Source organism: Aythya marila (genome assembly GCF_965140915.1).
Source record: "Aythya marila genome assembly, chromosome: 2".
NCBI classification, from domain to species: domain Eukaryota; kingdom Metazoa; phylum Chordata; class Aves; order Anseriformes; family Anatidae; genus Aythya; species Aythya marila.
In genome coordinates, this window is record NC_139043.1 from 18,200,768 (window position 1) to 18,221,452 (window position 20,685).

General features: G+C 40.5%; 1 protein-coding gene across 2 annotated transcripts in view; it reads right to left on the reverse strand.

The window, feature by feature from the left end:
- GPR158 (G protein-coupled receptor 158) overlaps positions 1–20,685 on the reverse strand; it is a 195,242-nt gene that overhangs the window by 112,124 nt on the left and 62,433 nt on the right. For both annotated transcript variants that reach the window (XM_082754163.1, XM_082754162.1), the window contains exon 3: positions 2,422–2,524. In XM_082754163.1, the coding sequence (XP_082610289.1) occupies positions 2,422–2,524 (103 nt within the window). The remainder of the gene's footprint in view (positions 1–2,421; positions 2,525–20,685) is intronic.

Sequence of the window (20,685 nt, forward strand, 5' to 3'; positions counted from 1 at the left end):
CCTTGCCCCTGCTTAAAACATTGTTACTTCAGGCTCAATGTGCAATTAATGTGCAATTAAACTTACTCTGCTATGGTGCAGAATCCAAATATCATTAAGAATTACCATCATTTCAAGATACAACCCTGAATTCAAATTTCCAATCAACAGAAGCACAAAACTGGTCATTTTTAATTTATCTACCTACTTAGATCTTATCTTGAGACCTGCAAATCTTTTCTGCCTCTTGATTTTCTTTCTCTAGGAATACTTTCTAAGCCATTAACATTTCTATACAGTTTCCTCTCTCTTTTCATCACACCTCACCAACCTATCTCTGCAAAGAGATCTTCAGGTCAGACAGTTTCTGTCAAAACTTGCAGGAATCATGTCTAGAATCCATGTATTAGTATCGTATTGAACCTTCAAATACACACTACAGCCATTTTAACCTTGTTGTCTTTTCTAGTTTTGTTTTTACAGAATACAGTTGGGTGACAGGGCTAAGCTCCTTTGAACCAGTGATTTTTCTTCAATTATTTCAGTCACTTCCAGTCTCCCACTAGCACATTTTGAAGTCATCTCTAGAGGCTGGCAAATTGAGCTGCATCTAGATGAATTAAAAGCAGTTCTTTATTAATGACTTTTTCTAACCTCATGCTTATGTTAGCTCACAGTAACACATGGCCAGACTGGAGAGGCCACAGATCATTTAATTCCACCCCCTTAAATATCAGTATATACAAGCACTTTTGTGGGAAAATTTCACTGTATGTTAGCTATTTAGAAGCAAAATATCCAATATAAGTTAGTCATGTAGGCTCCTCCTTCTGTCGTACACGGAGGGAAAAAAAAAAAAAAAAGACTGTTTGCCTAAAGAGTTACTTCTCTCATCTAAAGGTAAGTTTCCAAAGCAGCAGGATTACCCTCCAGGGGAGCCATGCTCTCCCTACTGACTACAGTGTAAACCTAGATGACTAATATCTGCCACACATCTGCACTTCAGACAGCTGTTATAAGATAAAAATGAATCTTGTCCCTAATGATCATTGTTGTTAATGTCTAGCCACATTGTTTTTCTGTGGTCTATGACATTTGGTATGATAAAAAACTATGAATGTTTTGTTGTTGTTGTTTGTTTGTTTTTCCATATGCTCATTCAAAGAGTTAAATCCCAACTCCATCATAACTCACTGCACTGCAGGAGCAACCAAGCATCATCCTTTTTCTATTAAAAGATTCATAGAGAGCCCAAAGAAAAAGCACTATCACAAGGCTGCCTTCTACAACACTCCACAATATGAAAAGGGAATGGAAACAAACACCACGTAATTTTTTAAACAAACACTGTGCTATTTATGCTACATATATTTACAGGAGATATAATACAGGCCGAGTAAGGGGTGAGATACTTCGGCCAATCTATATCCGAACCAGACCAAATCAATAAAAACGGGCCATCCCATGACACAGGTTAAATGAATAAATCTCTGGAACTTGGGGCTGCAAATAAACAGGGAATATCCGTTATCACACAAACAGGAATATCTATTAAAAGAGCTACCCGCCTTTCACCCAGAAACCCTGTAACTTTTAACATAGGGAAGCAGAGCTTGTGAGTAACTAATTTGGGAAGGAACTTAGAAGCTTTATTTCCAGCTCTTGAGTTAACACCAAACAGTGTATTTAACCCAGTTCTCAGGTACACTGTACCATGGGGCCAAGAAGCTGGGGATGGGATTCACTAGCAAAGTCTGCACAGAGATCACACCTTGGTCATATGATAAAAGTAACAGTCACCACCTTTGGAGATGCTTGTTCTTTTATTTTTCCTGCTGTATATCAACCGAATTCTGTTTCCCTACTTCCTTTAACTCACTGTGAGTACCACACAGCATGCTTTCTTGCAAAGCATAGGCTATATGTCATCCATAGCATACTGCCAACCAGACTCAGACCTCACCCACCTCTATTAGCCTGTTTGTAAGAATGAGAGCTTCGACATGCTCCTTTGGACTCTCCTTTGAAAATCAATTAAAATTAAAACAATTAAAGCACACACAAAGCCAGAGGCTAGAACATTCCAGTTTGAACTAACAACAGAGACAATTATTAGATTAAATTCCTCAATACTTGTGCTTGAACACAGATGTCAGAAGTCTTTATTTCCCTATAGCAAGACTTCTTTTCGTATTTTTAAATTTATTTACAAATCAAGTGTTCTTAAAGTGGATACTTTTTACAGGATCTTGAAGTGTATCACAAATGGCAAACCAAAGGGACAGAACTCCTTAAATCATTACATAATCCGAGAGTTGTAAACCACTGGGATTTCACTGTATAACCCTGACTAGGATAAAAAGGAGCTCTGCATTATTAATGATCTCTGTTTCCTTTCTTTCTTTCTTTTTCTTTTCCTAAGACTCAAGCAAAGACACTTACTCTGAAAGCTGTTCACTGAAAAGATGTTGGGATGATAGAATCCAGTCTTGCAAATACATTTGTAGGCTCCAAGCACAAATCCAAGGCCTTTAATTGGCATGCACTGTGAGAAAGGAAAAAAAAAGAAAAGTAATGCAGGTGACTATACAACCATATACTGAGATATACATTGAAGCATAAGTAAAACATTACAAGATCCTGTGAGCAGACTTCTAAGAATGAGCAGGCACCCCTTCCAGTCTGACAATATTTATTTTCTCAGGGACTCTTCCCATAGCCATATTTTACTCCAGCTTGTTGGTTTTGTTTGTAGTTTGTGGTTTGTTTGTTTGTTTTTTTTTTCATTACTATTGAACAGCACAGTTACAAACAAGCCTGTCCCATGACAAACCAGCCAAGTGGAAAATTTGAGATTTGTCCCTGTGAGGTGTCCCATTGCCAGGCTCCGTCCACACTGCATCTTGAGCATGGCCCTGAACCTGAGCCCAGGCCCCAGATCCCACTTCTACCATGTGTTGCTTAAGTCCAACGTGAGGAACACCAAAACAAATTTATGATGGTGACAGAACATCTACTGTCAGACCGCTTCTGTACAAGAAATAGGCTATGGCTAGCACAGAGGAAAGATATAGTTTGGCAATGTGAAGGCAGAAACACTGGTAAATGAATTTTCCCAATAATGCTTATTTCACTTTACCATATCAAATTAGACTGCCATCCTAAATGCCTTTCCCATCAGCATAGGTACTAGTATATAGATACTATACCAATACAGGTACCGTAACGATATGCCTCTGTGAATAAGAACTAGACAATCATATTTCTTCAGTGAGCAACTGAGTGATTTAACTAAAATATCCTCTGCCCTCTCAATTCCTTAAGTGTATGCTGCTGTATGCTTGTTTGCTGCTGTCTGTGGCTTCAGAATAAGTGTAAATCTCTGCCTGCCTGTGGCTGGGAGGAAGATGCAGGGGACAGGGCTAAGTAAATAAGACACAAGTTTTAAAAATCAAATGCAAACCATGAGAGGACAGTCCACGCTGACATTTAATAAAAACTCCAGCATTCATCTCAAATTTCAGTTTTGTGACATAATCCCTCCTGATACTCGGAAAACCACTTTGCTTCTCATGCCCTCAGGTGGGCTGAGCAGTCTTTTCTCATGTGTGTGTGTGTGCAGTGCCAAGCTCAGCACCTCAGTGCAGGCCAGCAGGTGCTACTGGAAAGCAACAGTAAGAAGGAAATCAGTATGCAAGAACACTGAAAATTCATTCAGCCTTTACGTAAACATGAGAGGAGGAAAGAAAGGAAAAAAGAAAAGGCGCAAATAATTTTTCTTCTCACTTCATCTTCCACAGAAATGTGACTGTGACAAGGTGAGGGACAGGAGACATCAAAGTGAGATGAATGTGTAAGTCCAATGACAGCAAAACCTCTTTAGCCATGACCAAAAAAGCAGCTAAAGAAGGAAAAGAACGTGCAAATTCCATCATCTCCAGCCCCTTTCAGTCATCGTGCTTCAGAAACATATTTCAAGGGAAAATTCTGTTGTGGTTTTCTGGCTTTTTTTCTTTGTAAGATGAATGCACATGCTGCTAAAGATAACACATTTGCTTTTGGAAGCCAAGGAAGAAAAGAGCTAGCTTCAACTGAATCCTTAAAATACCAGAGCACCCATAGGACCACATCTATAATCTGTTCTCACTGCAGAAATTCTTCATATAAAAATGTGGCACAGCCTCGTGAATCTGCTCTGCATTAAAATAAATGTGTTACTGATCACACACATCCAGTAATCACACCAACAGAAGTTCATAACCTTTTATTGTTTCTGACCAGCCAACAACCTAAAAATGAACAGAGGATTTCAAACACCGCTGTCTTCCTTTGGTGTAAGATATTACCCGTGTTTCTTGTCTTTGGCAGCTGTAATGTACAACTTAAGAACCATCACTCAAATTCTATTTCTTGCAGTCCATAAAATTCCATGCAAAGGTATAAAAAGGATCAGTCTGGTGAAAGAAAAGGAGGAGGGAAAGCAAGCTTGGATCCCTCCAGAAAGCCGATACAGTTTCAAACTGTGAAATTGCAGCATGCTCAGAGATTACCAACATTTCATGGAAAGAGAACTATTTAAAGTCTTTTTTCTCTTTTTTTTTTTAAATTAAAAAAAATTAAATTAAAATTAAAATTAAATTAAATTAAAAAAAAAAAAAGAAAGAAAGAAATTTCAGCAGTGAAGCACGAAGAACGCAAAATACCATGTGGCCAAATAAATAGGAACTATTCCTAGAATGAAGAAATTCCTCTCTTCTTGAAAATATTTTATAAATTACTCCTGTATCAACCAGCAGGGGCAAATGTGACGGAGATTATGGTCTTCCTAAGGTTCTGCAGCCCATACAGCCCAGCCCAGCAGGCTCTACCTTGACAAAATAGCAAGATTATTTAATGTAACTGGGAATAGGACTGCATTTCAGACAGCTCCTGTGTTGCTCCTGGGTGCTGGGCACTGGGAACATGGGGACTGAGCAGCTCGCAACAGACTTTGTAGACGGTGCCAGTAAGATTAATCTGCTGCTAGGTCACACAAGATTTGATCCATATAGAACTTAGCAGTGGAAAAAAGCAAGCCTGAAAAATACCTACCTCCGCATAAGCAAAAAAGGGAAGCATAAAGCTGACCTGGTTTCAGATTTTATCATGAATGAGAAAGCAAAGCTGTGGGAATAAAACCACTATATTTCTGAGTACTGTTTGTTCATCAGTGGTCATCAGCTTTTAAAAATTATGCCTAATTTAATTCTGTCTCTTCTGTGCGCAACAGCAAGTGCCTAGGCAAACAGTTAAAGATGTAGAATCACAGAATCACAGAATTGTCTAGGTTGGAAGGGACCTCCAAGATCACCGAGTCCAACCTCTGACCTAACACTAACAGTCCCCACTAAACCATATCCCTAATCTCTACATCTAAACGTCTTTTAAAGACCTCCAGGGATGGTAACTCCACCACTTCCCTGGGCAGCCCATTCCAATGCCTCACAACCCTTTCGGTAAAGAAGTACTTCCTAATATCCAACCTAAACCTCCCCTGGTGCAACTTTAGCTCATTCGCCCTCGTCCTGTCACCAGGCACGTGGGAGAATAGACCAAACCCCACCTTGCTACAGCCTCCTTTAAGGTACTAAAGAGCGATAAGGTCACCCCTGAGCCTCCTCTTTTCCAGACTGAACAATCCCAACTCCCTCAGCTGCTCCTTGTAAGATTTGTTCTCCAGGCCCCTCACCAGCTTCATTGCCCTTCTCTGGACTCCTGTAGGACAGCTACAGTGTGCCTTCCCCTGATACTCCTTTCAGGACATCCTCCTATGATTGGCACTCACATTGCTTTAACTTCCAGCCATTAGTTCTTATAGATTGCTTGGTAACAATTTACAGCAGCTTTGTAACCTTTGCTAAAAAAATAAAGTTACAGTTGTCTATTTATTCCAGCACATTTATTCCAGCTGTCTGTTCCCGGGTTTGCAAGATTTTATTTTCAGCTTTACAATATTTGTATAAGAAAATGATCCTAAGTTTAACATACTATGCTTTTAAACTATAGTCAGCTCAAAGAGTAAGATATCGATTATGTACCCTGAAATTTTTTTTATAAATGAAAATAAATGGGTCCTGAATCAACACAGACGCACCATCTAAGCCAGCAGAAAGAGCTTGCATTGGTTTAAATTTTCTGCTGATTGTTGTAAATGACAAAGTTGGATAAATCTAACATGATAAAGAATATATTTGTTTGGAAAGAAAATTGATTCTTAGCATAAACTGTGCAATTGCTTTGGAAGTCTAAGCCAAATCTTCTGGCATAAAAGAGGCAAAGCCATTCATCAGATCTGACTGGACAGAAATCAAGTGACAAAGTATTCAGCAGATGCACAAAGCAGACATCACATCCATGCAAGAAAATAGAAGTGGAAATGACAGCAAAAAAAAAAAAAAAAAAAAAAAAATTAATAGTTTAAAAGAAAGTATGTGGCATCATGTGCTATATCTAATTTAGAAACTTATATAAACCACCAAACAAATGTAGTCTGTGACATTCTCAACCTGAAGGATAAAACCAGTCATTTTAGAATTACAAAAATTAAAAATTAAAAGAAGACTAAAAATAGAGCCAGCCTTGGCTTGGGTGCTTCAAATTTTTCAAAGCACGTGAGCAGCTTTTTCTGCATGCACAGAGTGATGAGGATGTCTGCCTTGGGTAAAGTCGACTCCTTGTTCAAGAGTAAACACATGATGGATAAAATTTAACAGAAACAGTACAAATAAACACATTTCATCACTGGGGTTTGTGGCAGCACGTGTAAATTCTAGAAAATACTCTGTATGTAGAGGTCAATTTGGGTCTGGCATATAAGAGCTGCTGAAGCAGAGGGGTGTCCCACGAGACCCCAGGAGCTCCTTTCCCATCCTGTTTGCCATGTGTCAGGCACGTTCATGCAGGAAAATAAATGAAAGAAGATAAAAGAGTAAAAATCCATCTGCTGAAGTCAATGACAGTTTTGTCATTGAAAAGGCTTTACCTATTACATTCTCTCACTTCATTTATCTGCCAAGAGCAGGGTTGCATTTTGAAATGTGTTTGCAGCCTCCTCTGAAGCGCACAGCATCCTTGCACCCCAGGGCCTTGTGCACACACCTGGGAGCTGGCAGCTTGCCTCCAGGCAGCTAAGGCTTCAGCCTGCTAACAACAGTATTCACAAGGTTTTTCTCTTCAGATACACCATTTCGCTTCAAAAGGGAATGGCAGGGCTGGGCACTCCATAACCTATATACCAGGGTTACTTGGTAGGCTCCCGTAACTTTTTCTCCTCAATGACACTGAATTGTTATATCCCGAGTCAGACAAAGCACACCAACAGCTGATCTGATTCAGCTTAAAACAAAGTTAGGAGTCAGGAAAATATCTGTCTCAGGTGAGTAACCAATGGCATGAAGCTTCGCTAAAAACTCCACTCTGCATTTTAATGCAATTTCTCATTATTCTGATTTTGTTCAGCCATGGGACCAGAGTGAGCAGTGATAATGAGGAGTCTCAGCTCATTCATGCCAATAATTATAAGCTACATGTGACCATTAAGGCTCTAATGCCTGATTTTTGTATTAATCTTAGCTATGTGTCAAAACAATCATAAAATGGAAGAAGCTATTCATGTTACCTTTTTTTATTAGGACACTTTGGCTACTACCAACAAGAACCCCGGCCCTAAGGAATGGCCCTATTTGGGCTCTGACCATCACTCCCGAGATGCCAATGCTAACAGCAAATAACCGGCCAAATGTAACAAAAAGTGCTAGTGAAAATGGTAGAAATGGCACATTTTGCAAAGAGAAATATATTTTATAATATAGATGATATTACAAATCATGGTACTTGCTTAGAAGAGGGTGAGAAGGGAAAACGGTGAGCACAGCAGTGCTTGAAAGCAGGTTACCTGCAGGGGGAGGGGGCTAAGCATCAGAAAACTCATCTGCAGCATTCGTCATACGTACGGGGAACCCAACCTCAGCCTGCAAATGATGCTTTCCACAGTCCAGATCACAAATACACAATTACAGCCATTTTCAGAAGATGTGTAGTTTATACACTCAAAGGCTCTGAAGCAATGACAGTGTTTAAGGCAGATTTTTCCTTAGTGCTGAAAACAACTGCGCAGGCAACAGTCAGGCTACTTTTAGGGGGAAAAATATCTCTTTATATAACAGATTGGAATTGCCATTGGTAACCTGAATATCATTTAAAAACATATCAAACTTTGCTTCTGATGGATACACTATACAATAAAATTACCATTTTTTCCTCTCCTAGAAAACTAACCTGCAATTACAAGGGAACCTGTTAACAGACACCATAGGGACTGATAATTGTATAGCCATTAAATAATGCAGCCTGATTACATTGGAGACATTTTCTCAGGGCCAGGTTTCATTCATATTGCAGATAAATTAAGGCATTTTTACTGGTAGCATGGGTTAAACAGAACTAAGAGAAAAGTCTAATTCGCTTCCTTACGGTCTTATCTGCATTAAAGAGAATTCTCTTAAAACTGAATCTCTTCCCAGACTTTTTTCCCATTGTTAGGATAATTTCATATTTTACACATAAGCACTACTGGAAATGCCAAATGTTATCTGCAGAAGACCTTCCAGAAGCTGTCAAGGAATACACCAAAATACACACAGGTCCTTCGCCTCTGGACTTCTCATCCTGCCAACTGCTTCTGCATTCATCTGTGACTTGGCAGAAAACATCACAAAAGTTTGCTTGGGAGACGGGCCACACAGTAACACCGGAGAGTAAGAGAGCTTGCCAAATTCTGCAAGAATGTGAGGCATTTCCAAAACCCTTTGGTGGAGGAGCAGCTGGACCTGCTTCTGATTCCCATGCAGGGTGGACCAGAGCTGTCTCTCACTTACTCATGTTTTCCCAAATTATTAACAAACTAGCAGTATTTTGCAATGTCTTAAAAAAAAAAAAAAAAAAAAAAAAAAAAAAAAAAAAAAGCCAAGTAACTCCATTTTGTATTATTTATTGATGTTAACCATTTTAAATCAAATTTTCACAGTTGGTCTACATCTGCCAATAAATGCCATTATCTCCCCTTCTATTACCTCTACAACAATAAAAATGACTTTCATTATGAAATCCATTTTGCACATTCAAAGCCTCGTTAAAAATATTTCTTTACAATTTTAAGAACAGCCATTCATATTCTCTTCTACAGGCTGATAAGAAGCACTAGAATAGTCCATCCAGGCTAGTAACCCACCATGAGAATTGGGCAGTTTTAGCAAAGAAAGCTCAATCAGAATAGGAAAGAGTAATAGAGGGTCCACTGGAATTGCACTGCTCATCTCACAGGACTGAACATGTCCATCTACAAGATGTTTAACTGAACATCTTGTAGACTGCTCAATTCTTTTTTTTTTTTTAAGAGTTCATCTCTTAAAATTCCACCAGTGTGGATAGCCTGCTGGCCCTGCTTTTTGGAAAGGAAAAACATTTCTTACAGTTCATCCAAAAGCTACTAAATAGCTGCTACAATAAATCATTAATTTAGGTGCTTAATTCAGACAGAGGAATAAAATGGTGGAAAATAGTACACAATGTTTTAATAAGTTAACATGGATAACATTACTGATCCAACACTTTCCAGCCAGCTGCTACATCTGTCCCTTCTATTGCAATTCCCAGCAACCACTACAGCAATTGTTTCTTGACTGTAAACATTATTTTTAGGCTGGTTCCACACACTAGCAAGACATATGTGATCATACTGGCAAGGTGTGGAACTGTTGTGTGTGTTTTCCCAATCCACAATAACTTTTTGAACCTTCTGGCCGACTGCAGGCAGCGTGGTAGGGGTGAGAGACTTCCTCAGTTCCCACAAGCTTCGGCAGAGTGACATCCTGGTAGAGAAGAGCTAACTTACCCTTGTCCCTGGTAAGGGAAGAGCTACATCAAGAGGACATGTTCTATTAAACACTAGAGAATGTCCTTACCAACGCCACAGGCACAGGAAAAGGTTTGGCTGCCACTGGTGCCCCTAGACGTCAATTAACAGCAGAAGAAAATGGATTAGAAAAACAGGCTACAATAACCTGATGCACCACTTCTTTGGCATTCTGTCCATCTTTAGGTAACTAAGAAGCTGGCTCATTTTTCCAGAGGGTTTTACCACTCAAGACTGCCAGGAGTCTTGAGATGAGTCCAGCTATGTGGAGTTGGATAAAGGATGCTCCTTTCATCACAAGATCACTTCTTCCTGAAATTCTACTTCGGTGTTCTGTGTGCAACCTGACCGAGATGGTGGCTTTGGAAAGGATCCGAATTTTAATATCTTTGCTCGATTTTGCATTATTCTTTCCTTTATATTAGTGCAACATTACACAGCAGTTGAAGGAAAACAGCCACCTCACTGACTGATAAATGAAGACACAGCATTATTTTTCACAAAACAGTCTGACACTCTCTGCTACAGTCTTTCTGTTTGCTTGGTGGTCACTGGTAGAAGAAAACTCCCAGCTAGGTTCTGCCCATTGCCTCTATTGTTTGACATGAGTCACCTCACCAAGATAGTTAATTTTGCTTACAGGGTAGTATCAGGATTTGAATATTTTTACTTGTCAAACAATATTTTCCACTGTTACAGCCAGGTTTTACGTCCTCAATATTGGGATGTCTCTCAGAACTGAAGTTAAGAGCAATTTAACCTGTGACCTGAGCTTAGATAACTACAAATTCTTCTTGACTACTTTCAATCTCACCACCAGGCTTCCTTCGCAGTTTCACATACTAAAGGAAACGATTTCACGACAAAGTCATCATTCCTCTTCTTGCCCAAGAGCCATGCAGACAGACTGGTGTTGAAGCCCCATCACAAGTTAGTAGCAACACTTCATTACTGCTGTCAGAAAAACTTCCCCTCGAACTCTCAGCACTCAACAGCACCAGCTCCACTTTGATCTCCCCAGGTTAGTGCAGCATCATTGAAGAATTGATGCTGCGTGAGCGCTCATTACAAAGCACAAGTCCTGCAGAGGTGCTGCGTGCCCCACTGTCACAATGAAAATCCAGCACCCAGTATTTGCCAGCTTTACCTGGCTCACTCAGCCTTTTCTTTAACACTAGGCAAGCTTAAAGGGTTTAAAAAATGTTTGGGAAGGACTTGCAGTCATACCTTTGGGTAACAAATTGAAGCAAAAGTTGATAACACACCACAGGCTAGCCTTGCTGGGGCTCTGTGTCAGTGCTATGCCAGGAGCCTCCAAGGAGCAGCCCAGACTCATGAGCATGCCACGGTGCCCTAAAATCTTGGTAGCAGCCCCCTCCATGGGGACCTCCAAGCAGGGCAGCTTTCTTTTGGAAAAATCTTCAGTATAACTAATCTTTACAATAGAAATATATCTACATTTAGGCAATCCTCCAAGATGTACAGCAATATGCATGCCAAAATCCAAGTTAAATTCAAATATAAGCTGGAAGGATGAAATACATATAGCTCTAACTGGTTCAGTACTCTGCTTTCCCCCAGTTCAGTGATGCACCATTTTTGAGTCAAGGTCCCAGACTGGCTGGTGGCTTCACCAGTTCTGAAATGAGTTAACCCAATGGCAGATGGCAACACCACAGGGATAGGAGAGAGATGTCTCCTCTTCTCCGGAAGAGACAAGCCAGGTGTCCTCAGCCTGTCCTCACAGGACCCCTTCCAGCCCTTTTACCAGCTTTGTTGCCCTCCTCTGGACACTCTCAAATACCTTAACATCCTTTTGTTATTGTGGAGACCAGAACCAGATACAAAATTCAAGGTGAGGCCATACCAGTGCTGAATACAACAGGAGAATCACCTCTTTTGTCAGGCTGGCCATGCTGTCTTTACTGTACCCCAAAATGGGGCTTGCCCTCCTGGCTGCCAAGGCACACTGCTGGCTCGTGCTGAGCCTGCTGCCAGCCAGCACCCCCAGGTCCTTCTGCTGAGCTGCTCCCACTCACTGCCCAGTCTGTGCCTGGGTCTGGCATTGCTCCATCTGAGGTGCAGAACCTGGCATTTGCTGTGGTTGAACTTCAACTGATGACCCGGTGCTCCAATGTATCCAGATCCTTCTGCAAGGTCTCTCATCCTAAGCCTGTCAGTGTTCAAGAGGCATTTGGATAATGCCCTCAGTAACGTGCTTTAACTCTTGGTTAGCCATGGGGTGGTCAGGCAGTTGGACTCAATGATTTTTGTAGGTCCCTTCCAACAGAACTGTTCTATTCTAACCTATCCTATCCTATTCCATCCTATCCTATCCTATTGCATCCTAGATTCCAGCTTGCAACAGAAAACCGAAGCAAAGCATCAAAAAATCTCTGGAACCAGGAACTCTGCAACTTCACATTCCTTTTCACTCCTGGCAGGGTTACCATGAGTAACGCTATTTGAAAAAGCATGCGAGTGCAAATTTGGAAGCCAATTTCCCAGGGATCATTAAGAACGTCAGAAAATTCAGCAAGTTTATCTGCATTGTAATTACTTCTTTCTCAAGTACTTGCAAGTGGCAGCAAGGTAACGCTGAAACACATGAATCAAAGTAGCCTCTAGGCAGTAAGAGGCATGTATCACCCACCCATTCTATTTAATGAATCTGAATGAAAACAGGGACTCATGAATAACAAGTAACACGGTATATCCGCTGGAGAGGACACAAGCTGGAGTTTTCCCTCTATTATTCAGCAGCTGCCAGAAGCTGGTTCACAAAGCATGATGGACTGGATCTCTTCTGACATCGTTAAAATTAAAAAGGAAATTGTTTTCTATTATTAATTATGGAAGCGTAACGCTTGTTCTCAGAGCTCCCAGAAATGGTGAAACGGCATCTGGTAGTAGCATACCGTAGATGTATAAACCTCAGCAGACGATAAGATGCTTGGAAGAGTTTGCCTCAGACTCAACTAAATGTCAAGTTTATTCTTCATCTGCAAAGCAAGCCACTTTTATTGAAAGCCACTACAGAAATAGCACCAAAGGCCTGCCAGCCTTAATGGGACACACACTTGCACACGCAAAAACCCACCCTTGCTCTGCATCATCTCACTTTTTAAGTCTCATTTTAAAATCACTTGAAGAGTCACAGTCATCAATTCTCTTGAGTGGATAAACTTCCTGAGACCAGGGAAGTTAAAGCCAGGACAGATGAAGGCAGAATCAGGCTCAGTGCCAAATTCACATATTTTAGTTGGTAACACATGGATATTATAAAGGTGACAATGGAAAAAGAAACAACCTTCAGATTAAGAAATAAATGTTTGGTTAATAATTTCACTAGTCTGCAGCTAGTGGAATCAGATTTTCTTTCATATTAAAAATAAATAATGTGCGTACTTTTTTTTCTAGGCAAACAATTCCAGAAGAATGGTGACATTATAGCACACATGGCTTTACATTTTGTGTTATCACGGTCCCCTCTCTGTCCTTTCTACCCTTGTTCTGTTGCAAAGCACCACGTCACCAAGGAAGTGAGACTTGTGACTCACCTCCCCAGAAAAGTCTCTCACATCTCCCCCAGGGACAAGGGCTCTCCATTCAGCTCACTCCCAGCAGAGAAGTTTCATTCACAACACTCAAGAAGCAAGAGAAATCTAGGCACCAGCCTATTTAGTAGCCAAGGCAGTCTCTTCAAATACATCGACCAGTACTTTTCCTAATCTAACAGCACAGATTGGGTCTTCCAAATTTCTGCTCTGGGACTCCTAAAACTCCATCTCGACCACTGACTTCATTAAAACAAACAAACAAACAAACTCCTGAAGGTAAATTGTATGAAAGCGTTTCTGTACAGTAAGTGAATTATAAACTAGCCAAGTTTGAGGATGAGAACTTCTACTGAGCTTTCTTGAGTCCAAGACAAACTCTCCCAAGTACTGTCATTGCTTTATAGTTTTCAGGAAGTTTCTGGATTCTGTATCTACAAGTTTTGGGATATAGTTACCATATTATAGGATTGTATTCACTAATATAGAATTACAAAGCTGTACAAATAGACTATGGCAGAAGCTTAAGGTGAAATTCTACTCCCACTCACATCAGCCTTCCAAGGAGTTAACTGTAGGAAATGTACTGAAAAGCCTAAAGCCCAGAAGCAATGTTTTGAAAGCCCTCAAAAAGGTCAGAAAGGTGAAAAAGCCAAGCACTCTTTATGACCAGAGCCCTGGTAAACGAGAAAGCTGTTGACCTGCAGACTCTGTAGGCTCCCAGGTCAGGTTTGGAGATTCTTGATCAGGTTTGAAATGCTCAGAAATTCACAGGCATCTGCATGGCCGCTCCAGGACAAATACTTCAGCAGACTGTCAATGCAACTTACCTACTAACAATTCCTTACATTTCTCTTACCAAGAAAATGTTTCCTTTGCTTATCTACAAACTTTATTTCTGCTTGTCTTACAAAAGATAAATATTTTTCTTATCTATGGACTTCTGGGGGGAGAGGAAGGCTTCCTGTTTTGATCCAACTTGCGTATCATCAAAGAAGGTCAAGATTAGGTATTTTATACTGCTTTGCATCATAAGAAATGTCTTGGTGAACCAGTGTAAACACCAGGATATTTAGTCGGTATCTTACCCAAAGGGAAAACAGAGAAAAAAGATAATTAAATAAATAAAATAAAGGATCCTGCTCTAACAAGTGATAACTTGCTGACTGTAATATAGATACTATTACAGTATTGCTGTGACCACTGAGAAGGTTACCTGACAAACTAAATCCTATTTACCTTTTGCTATAACTCTTTGCTCTCCTTATTAGCTCATTTGAGACTGGTATGGTGCTTATAATTGCCCTGACCTGTAAAAAAATCCTGTTAATATTGGCAGTGGTGCTGGTACTGGCAGATTAAAGACATTGAAGTTAATTATATTCAGACTAAAGTAAATTTGGGAAACGTATCTGGATGCTCTCAGCATTTGGCTAACTTTCAAATTAGAATCTACTGTAAATGCACAACTTCATTTCCCCAGTGAACTTTTACAGGCTTTTGTTACAACAATTAGCCATTTTGTGAAGGAAAAGTTCCCTGTGCAGGGACCAAATGTAAAGAAGTGAGCGGGCAATGAAATATTCCCATCAAAAGAATGCATTCTTCCACCAGCAGCAAAGTCAGTTCAAGTGCCCATTCATTCACCTTCAGCTTTCACATGAGAGAAAGAGGAATGACACTCATTTATATACTGCACTGATAAACCTTTTTCTCATTACAGTTTCCAAGACAGTTCCCCAAGACAGATGATTTAACACAAATACACTTTCACCTGCATTCTTTAGCTCCTTAAAAAACTTTACCCAAGTATTCACAGGAACTAGTAGCATCCTGAAAACCTAGGACGTCTCTTTGTTTTAGCTACAAAGAATGCGTAGTGCTTTAAAAAGCTTATCAGATTTACTTATTAATAATGCCCTTTTTTATTTTTACAAAAAAAAAAAAAAATATTTTCATCATATTTTCATGCTAAAATATGCTACTATAGCAGTCACTTTGCAATACAACATGTCATCACAGAATCACATCTTAATGTGTATATTCTACACGTTTTGATTCAATACCTCTGGTTACAAATTGCCGATTTTAAAACTTTTTATGAAAGTCATTGTTGACTTGCTCAGTTAGTCTAATGGATTATTTCCAGTTTTTATTTAAATTAGGATTTGGATTAAAAGATGGCTTATAAATGAGATAACTCTAGTTGTAAGAGCACAATGTAGAATTATACCAAGCAAGATTCCAAGAAAACATAGACACAATTCAATATATCAATGAAATCTGGGAGCAAGAAGGTGGAAATGGGCCCATGGCCAAAAGGCAGCCCTCTGGAGGGCCCAACCATGCTGAGGTTGGTCTAAAATCTTCTTATTTTAGTTTCTCTCAATGTGGTGCAGTAGAGGAATTTTAGTAGATCCCAAGGACCCCATCCAATATCTTTCTCCCTCATACTTCCCCAACCTTGTAATCTCTGAATCTTTCAGACAAAGCCATTTATCCTCACAGGCAATTACGCTGCTGAACCTCTAACTACAGCTGAAGAATCACATTTGAAAGGCAAACCAGCTTTTAGTGGCATAATGTCAAAAGCGGCTGAAAATACACAGTGGTGCATCCAAAAGGACAATTCTTCAGGAAATTATTAGTGGTTATTTTCAGAATCACAATAATGTGCTCAGAGCCACACAGAACAAAAGATGTATGTGGTCTCTGTCACATGAAGTTCATTGTAACAGACACTTGCAAGACAGAATGAGAAGGATCCAATTCAGTTCTCATTGGCCTTTCTTTTAAATAAACACAATTTCAGTGACTCGAGTGCTTCCTGTCACCTCATTGATATTACCTGCTAATGGTGCTAGAATCAAATCCACTCTGCTTCAACCTGCTTCTATGCTTTAATTTATACTCATTTTCTTTAAATCCATTTTTAAGACTGATAAGAAGTTATGAAACCTGAAGAGCAAAGACCCATGTAGCCTCAAGGGCCATCCATGAGACAGGAGAGCAGCAGAATCGAGAAGGACCATACGGTAGGGCCATTTTTACACTACTCTGATTCAGCTTCTGCTGTTATTGCCAATTAGCAAATAACATTCATTTAGCCACATGATTCCCCAGGTCCTCATCAAATTCCAGCTTTAGCAGTGAATTCTTTCCTAAATGTTTAATACTCTAATTCTCTGTTTTTCTTTACCCACAGCTTCAACAAACCTCTCTCCCTGCATTTTAGAGTAAACTTGCCTCGGGATGGCAACCAATTGTCAAGTGTTACCACAGAAACTGCTGGATTTCAGTGTTAGCAGGTGAAAAAATCCCTGAGCTATGCCCGAAGTCAGTAAAGTGGCCTCTGGGGTCTCTGAGGGAGGAAAAGAGTTGCCTAATTGTTCAGGCTTGAATTATTTTTGCTTGATACTCTATCCATCACACTTGGTGTCAGAGAGATTAGGTACACAGCCTGAACTTCACTGGCAAGACTAACAAAGATAAGATCTTTCCAAGAAAACTGAAGATCATTTGGAATATGTTCGTAGCACCACTTGAGATTACAGAACACGGCAGTGTACTGTGCCCTAACCAGTTCACATCTTCTTTAGACAACCAACACAGCTATTAGGTTGCAAAAAGCTCCTATCTCAAGAAAGCAGTTTTATGGCAGAACTTCTGACAGCCCAGAGATATTTTTCTGCTTTCAGTAAATTAGTCTGCCAATTTTTACACAGCAGTAACCCGTATCTGAGCTGTGACAACGTCACTGTCTCAATAAACATCCAAATCTCTTTGCAGACCACATCCTCTCCCATTATCTTGTAAACCCACCGTACTTTTTAATTCCTTATCTTTCCCACTAATTGCCCAGTGGATTGGAAATGCCGTCTGTCAAAGTACAGGCCGTTTGCCCTTTCCCCTTTCTGCTTGCAGGTTGCTGCATCATTTGCTGTGCCTCCGAGCTCCTTGCTCCTTCATCGATCTATCCACACCAACAGGAAGCCTCATGGCAATCCCTGCCACACTTCTTCAGGGGATTTCTTTACCTGTGCAACTTGAAAAGGTGCCAGTTAAAGCTCTCTCTTCTCTGCCTTGCTTCACATACTCCTTCATTCCACTTTTCTTCCTGGTCTAAGACATTTCTTAATTTATAGAAAAATTGGGGATAGGTTGCTGCATGTTTTCAGGCGGTCATCCTGGCACTCAGGCTCATTGCCCAGTAACTGAATGTGTCAGTGGCTCCTTAGAAAGGAAAATCATTAGAATGCTATCCCTATTAAAATCATGCAGACTTCAACCAAGATGTTTATTATGAAATCTTGTTCTTTAAAATAACTTTGTAGGAATTCTATTAAATCCATTTTCCAAACACATTACCTCTTCCACAGAGGTAAGACTCCCCACATTAAGACTCTTAACATCGGGTTTGTTTTCTCACTGTTTTCTCTCAGAGGATACATCATAGCTTTTTATGTCTTAAAGCTAAAATTGAAATTGCTTCTTTGCATATGAGATTCTGTTGTCTTCTTTATATGGGCTTGCTTCTTACTAAACCATTCCACCGACGTTCATGGTAGTTGTGTTGAAGTAAGAAACTACCAAAACACGCAAGATAATCAAAACAGAGCCCTAAAATAAGGTGCATTAAAAAAGCTGTTATCCTGTTATCTGTGGCAACAAGCACTCCTCAGCTTTTTGAAGATTCATTTACACAAATATTTGAGCCCTCAAAGCCAACACATTTACAAATCATTTAGACATAATCATCCTGTCACTTACATACGGCTCAACAAACATGTCATTGGGGAAACCCTGCAATGTAATTAATGTTGGGTTGAATGACAACCGAAGAAAAACATTACGAGCATTTTCATTCAAACCTGAAAGGAAATATCTCGTATGTCAACACTCACTTCACCAGGAAGATTGATTTTCCCCATTATTATTCTTAATTGTACACATGTAGCCTTCAATTTAATTTCACTGAGAATTTTAATGGTGGCTTGGCAGTAAGGTTTTCTATCTGGCAACGCAGGCAAAAGTTTTAGTCTCAAGAATATACAAGATTAAGCCACATGCCTGGCTGCACAGTTAAAAGACCTAGTGGTCATAGGGGAAAGAAAAGAAAGAGAAAAACTTACTATAATTTTTATGAACCTTCAGTTTTGTGGGTAAAATATAAAACAGAAAGTGCCAGTCCCGTTCCATTAATCATATTTTCCTAAATACACTGTCCAGTCTTTTGAAGGAACCATGGCCACAGAAGGCCTTATTTTGCTGTCAGCACTGTAAAATTTCATACAGTAAAACAACTTGCAGTCACATTTACCTGTGCTATATTTCCTCTACACTGACTGCAAAGTTAAAACCAAAGACATCTGTTGGTGTATCATTTTAAAACACAGACACAAGTGCTCTGGAAGCAGAACAGCAGAGTGAGGCTCTGGATGCAGCACAGCCTCACCAGCACATCTGAACTCTGAACAAAGTGATATTAGCATTTGATTAAATATTAATTTCAAGAATGTAGTTGCACAGCATCCAACTGAGGAAAAGCCATTAGCAAATCACAATTTTTTGCCAAAAAATACCTAGCACAGCACAATTTTTCTTTCTGCCCTATTTAATATGGATCACGAGCAGGTAGTAAGTGGCCTGAAAGCACCGGTCCCTCCCAGGGGTGAGGGCTGCGGCCTAGTGTTGTCCCCACTTTTAAACAGACAAAATCCAGGTTACAAAGCATGCCTGGGAGACATGGGCACTACTTGTTTCAACAGGAGCAGGATGAAAACACTCGGTTTGAAGGCGCAGGCAACATCCTGCTGGGAGGGGGCTTCAGGTGCCTGCCCTCCTGCCCCTGCTGACCAGGGATCAGGGCCCTCCTTCACCAACAGGGAAAGGACTAAAAGCATATACATCCTTTTTTCTTTCACTTTGCCTTGGATCTTAAGCTACAGATCAGCCTGAGAACCTTTCCCACCTGCCCTGTCTCACAGAGGGGCTTCACACACAACACTGGCCTCAAAATCTGCCACTACGCTCCGGCAAGAGCAATTTTCTGCCACTGCTGACCGGCTTCTCTCTGGGATTCACTCCGTGCTTTAAACACCCACACACCACGGAAGATTTATTTGGTCATTGTCACAAACAATTCCCTTCACATCCCGCTGAAGTGAAGTTGTCCTAATTCCCTTAGCAGTGACACAGCCTGTTCCCCTAACAGACTTAGGTTGTGTGTTCAGTTCATTGCCAACACTTGGGTTCCTCCAGCTGAAGAGCACAGGTCTAGGGCCTCACATATAAAATTGGGTTCAGCTGTATTGAGACAATACAAGGTTAAAGGAGAGCTCTAGCACTACCATGGATAGGGCCGAGCAAATACTTTGCAACTGTTATTTGCAAAATAAAAATCGTTCAGGTCATATTTAAACTATTTAAATACCTGAATTCAACCTAGTGAAAAATATTGGTGAGGAGAGGGAGAGCTTAAATTCCATATGTTTAAAATATGCATTCAACAGTGACTGCAGAAATGGTAGTCTCCCACTTAACATTGAAATGCAAGGAGTCCCTACACCTCTTGAGATACAGTGGGCATCACAGGTTCTGCTCCTTTCCTTGTTTTTCCTGACCTGAACCTGGGATGAACCTTCCCTCACAAGGAAAGGACCTGAGCTTGCATCCCAAATCCCCAGAGGATGCTCTAGCACTCAGCATCATTTCTGAGAGTGGTTTCTCTTGGTCTCTGCCAGAACAGCGCAGCAGCATCGCCAGCAGAGATACTGATCTCTGAGCAGTTTAGCTCAGGTCTCTGAAGGAGCCTTGGAAAAAGCAGCACCCTTTAACTACCAGGCTGCCAGTCCATTCACGCTCCCATGGCTCCCAGCGGCAGTCCACTTATGTGATCCATTATGTGACACTGGTGGGGTCACCGTCAGGGGCAGAGGCAGGTGTAAAACTGACTTTCCATTTTCTCACACCCAAACACCAAGCTTACCTTTTTCTTTTTTTTTTTTTTTTTTTTCCTCCACACATCTCTCCTGTTCAAGGTGCCCTCTAGGCTTTCACATGTTTCATCAGAGCACTCTAATATTTTATAGCACTCATGAGAGCACCGGATGGCAGGCACATGATCCCTGCCCAAGGATCTTACAGCCCGAAGAGGCCAGCGAGGGCGAGACCAGCCCGGTGCATGCAAATAGGTGA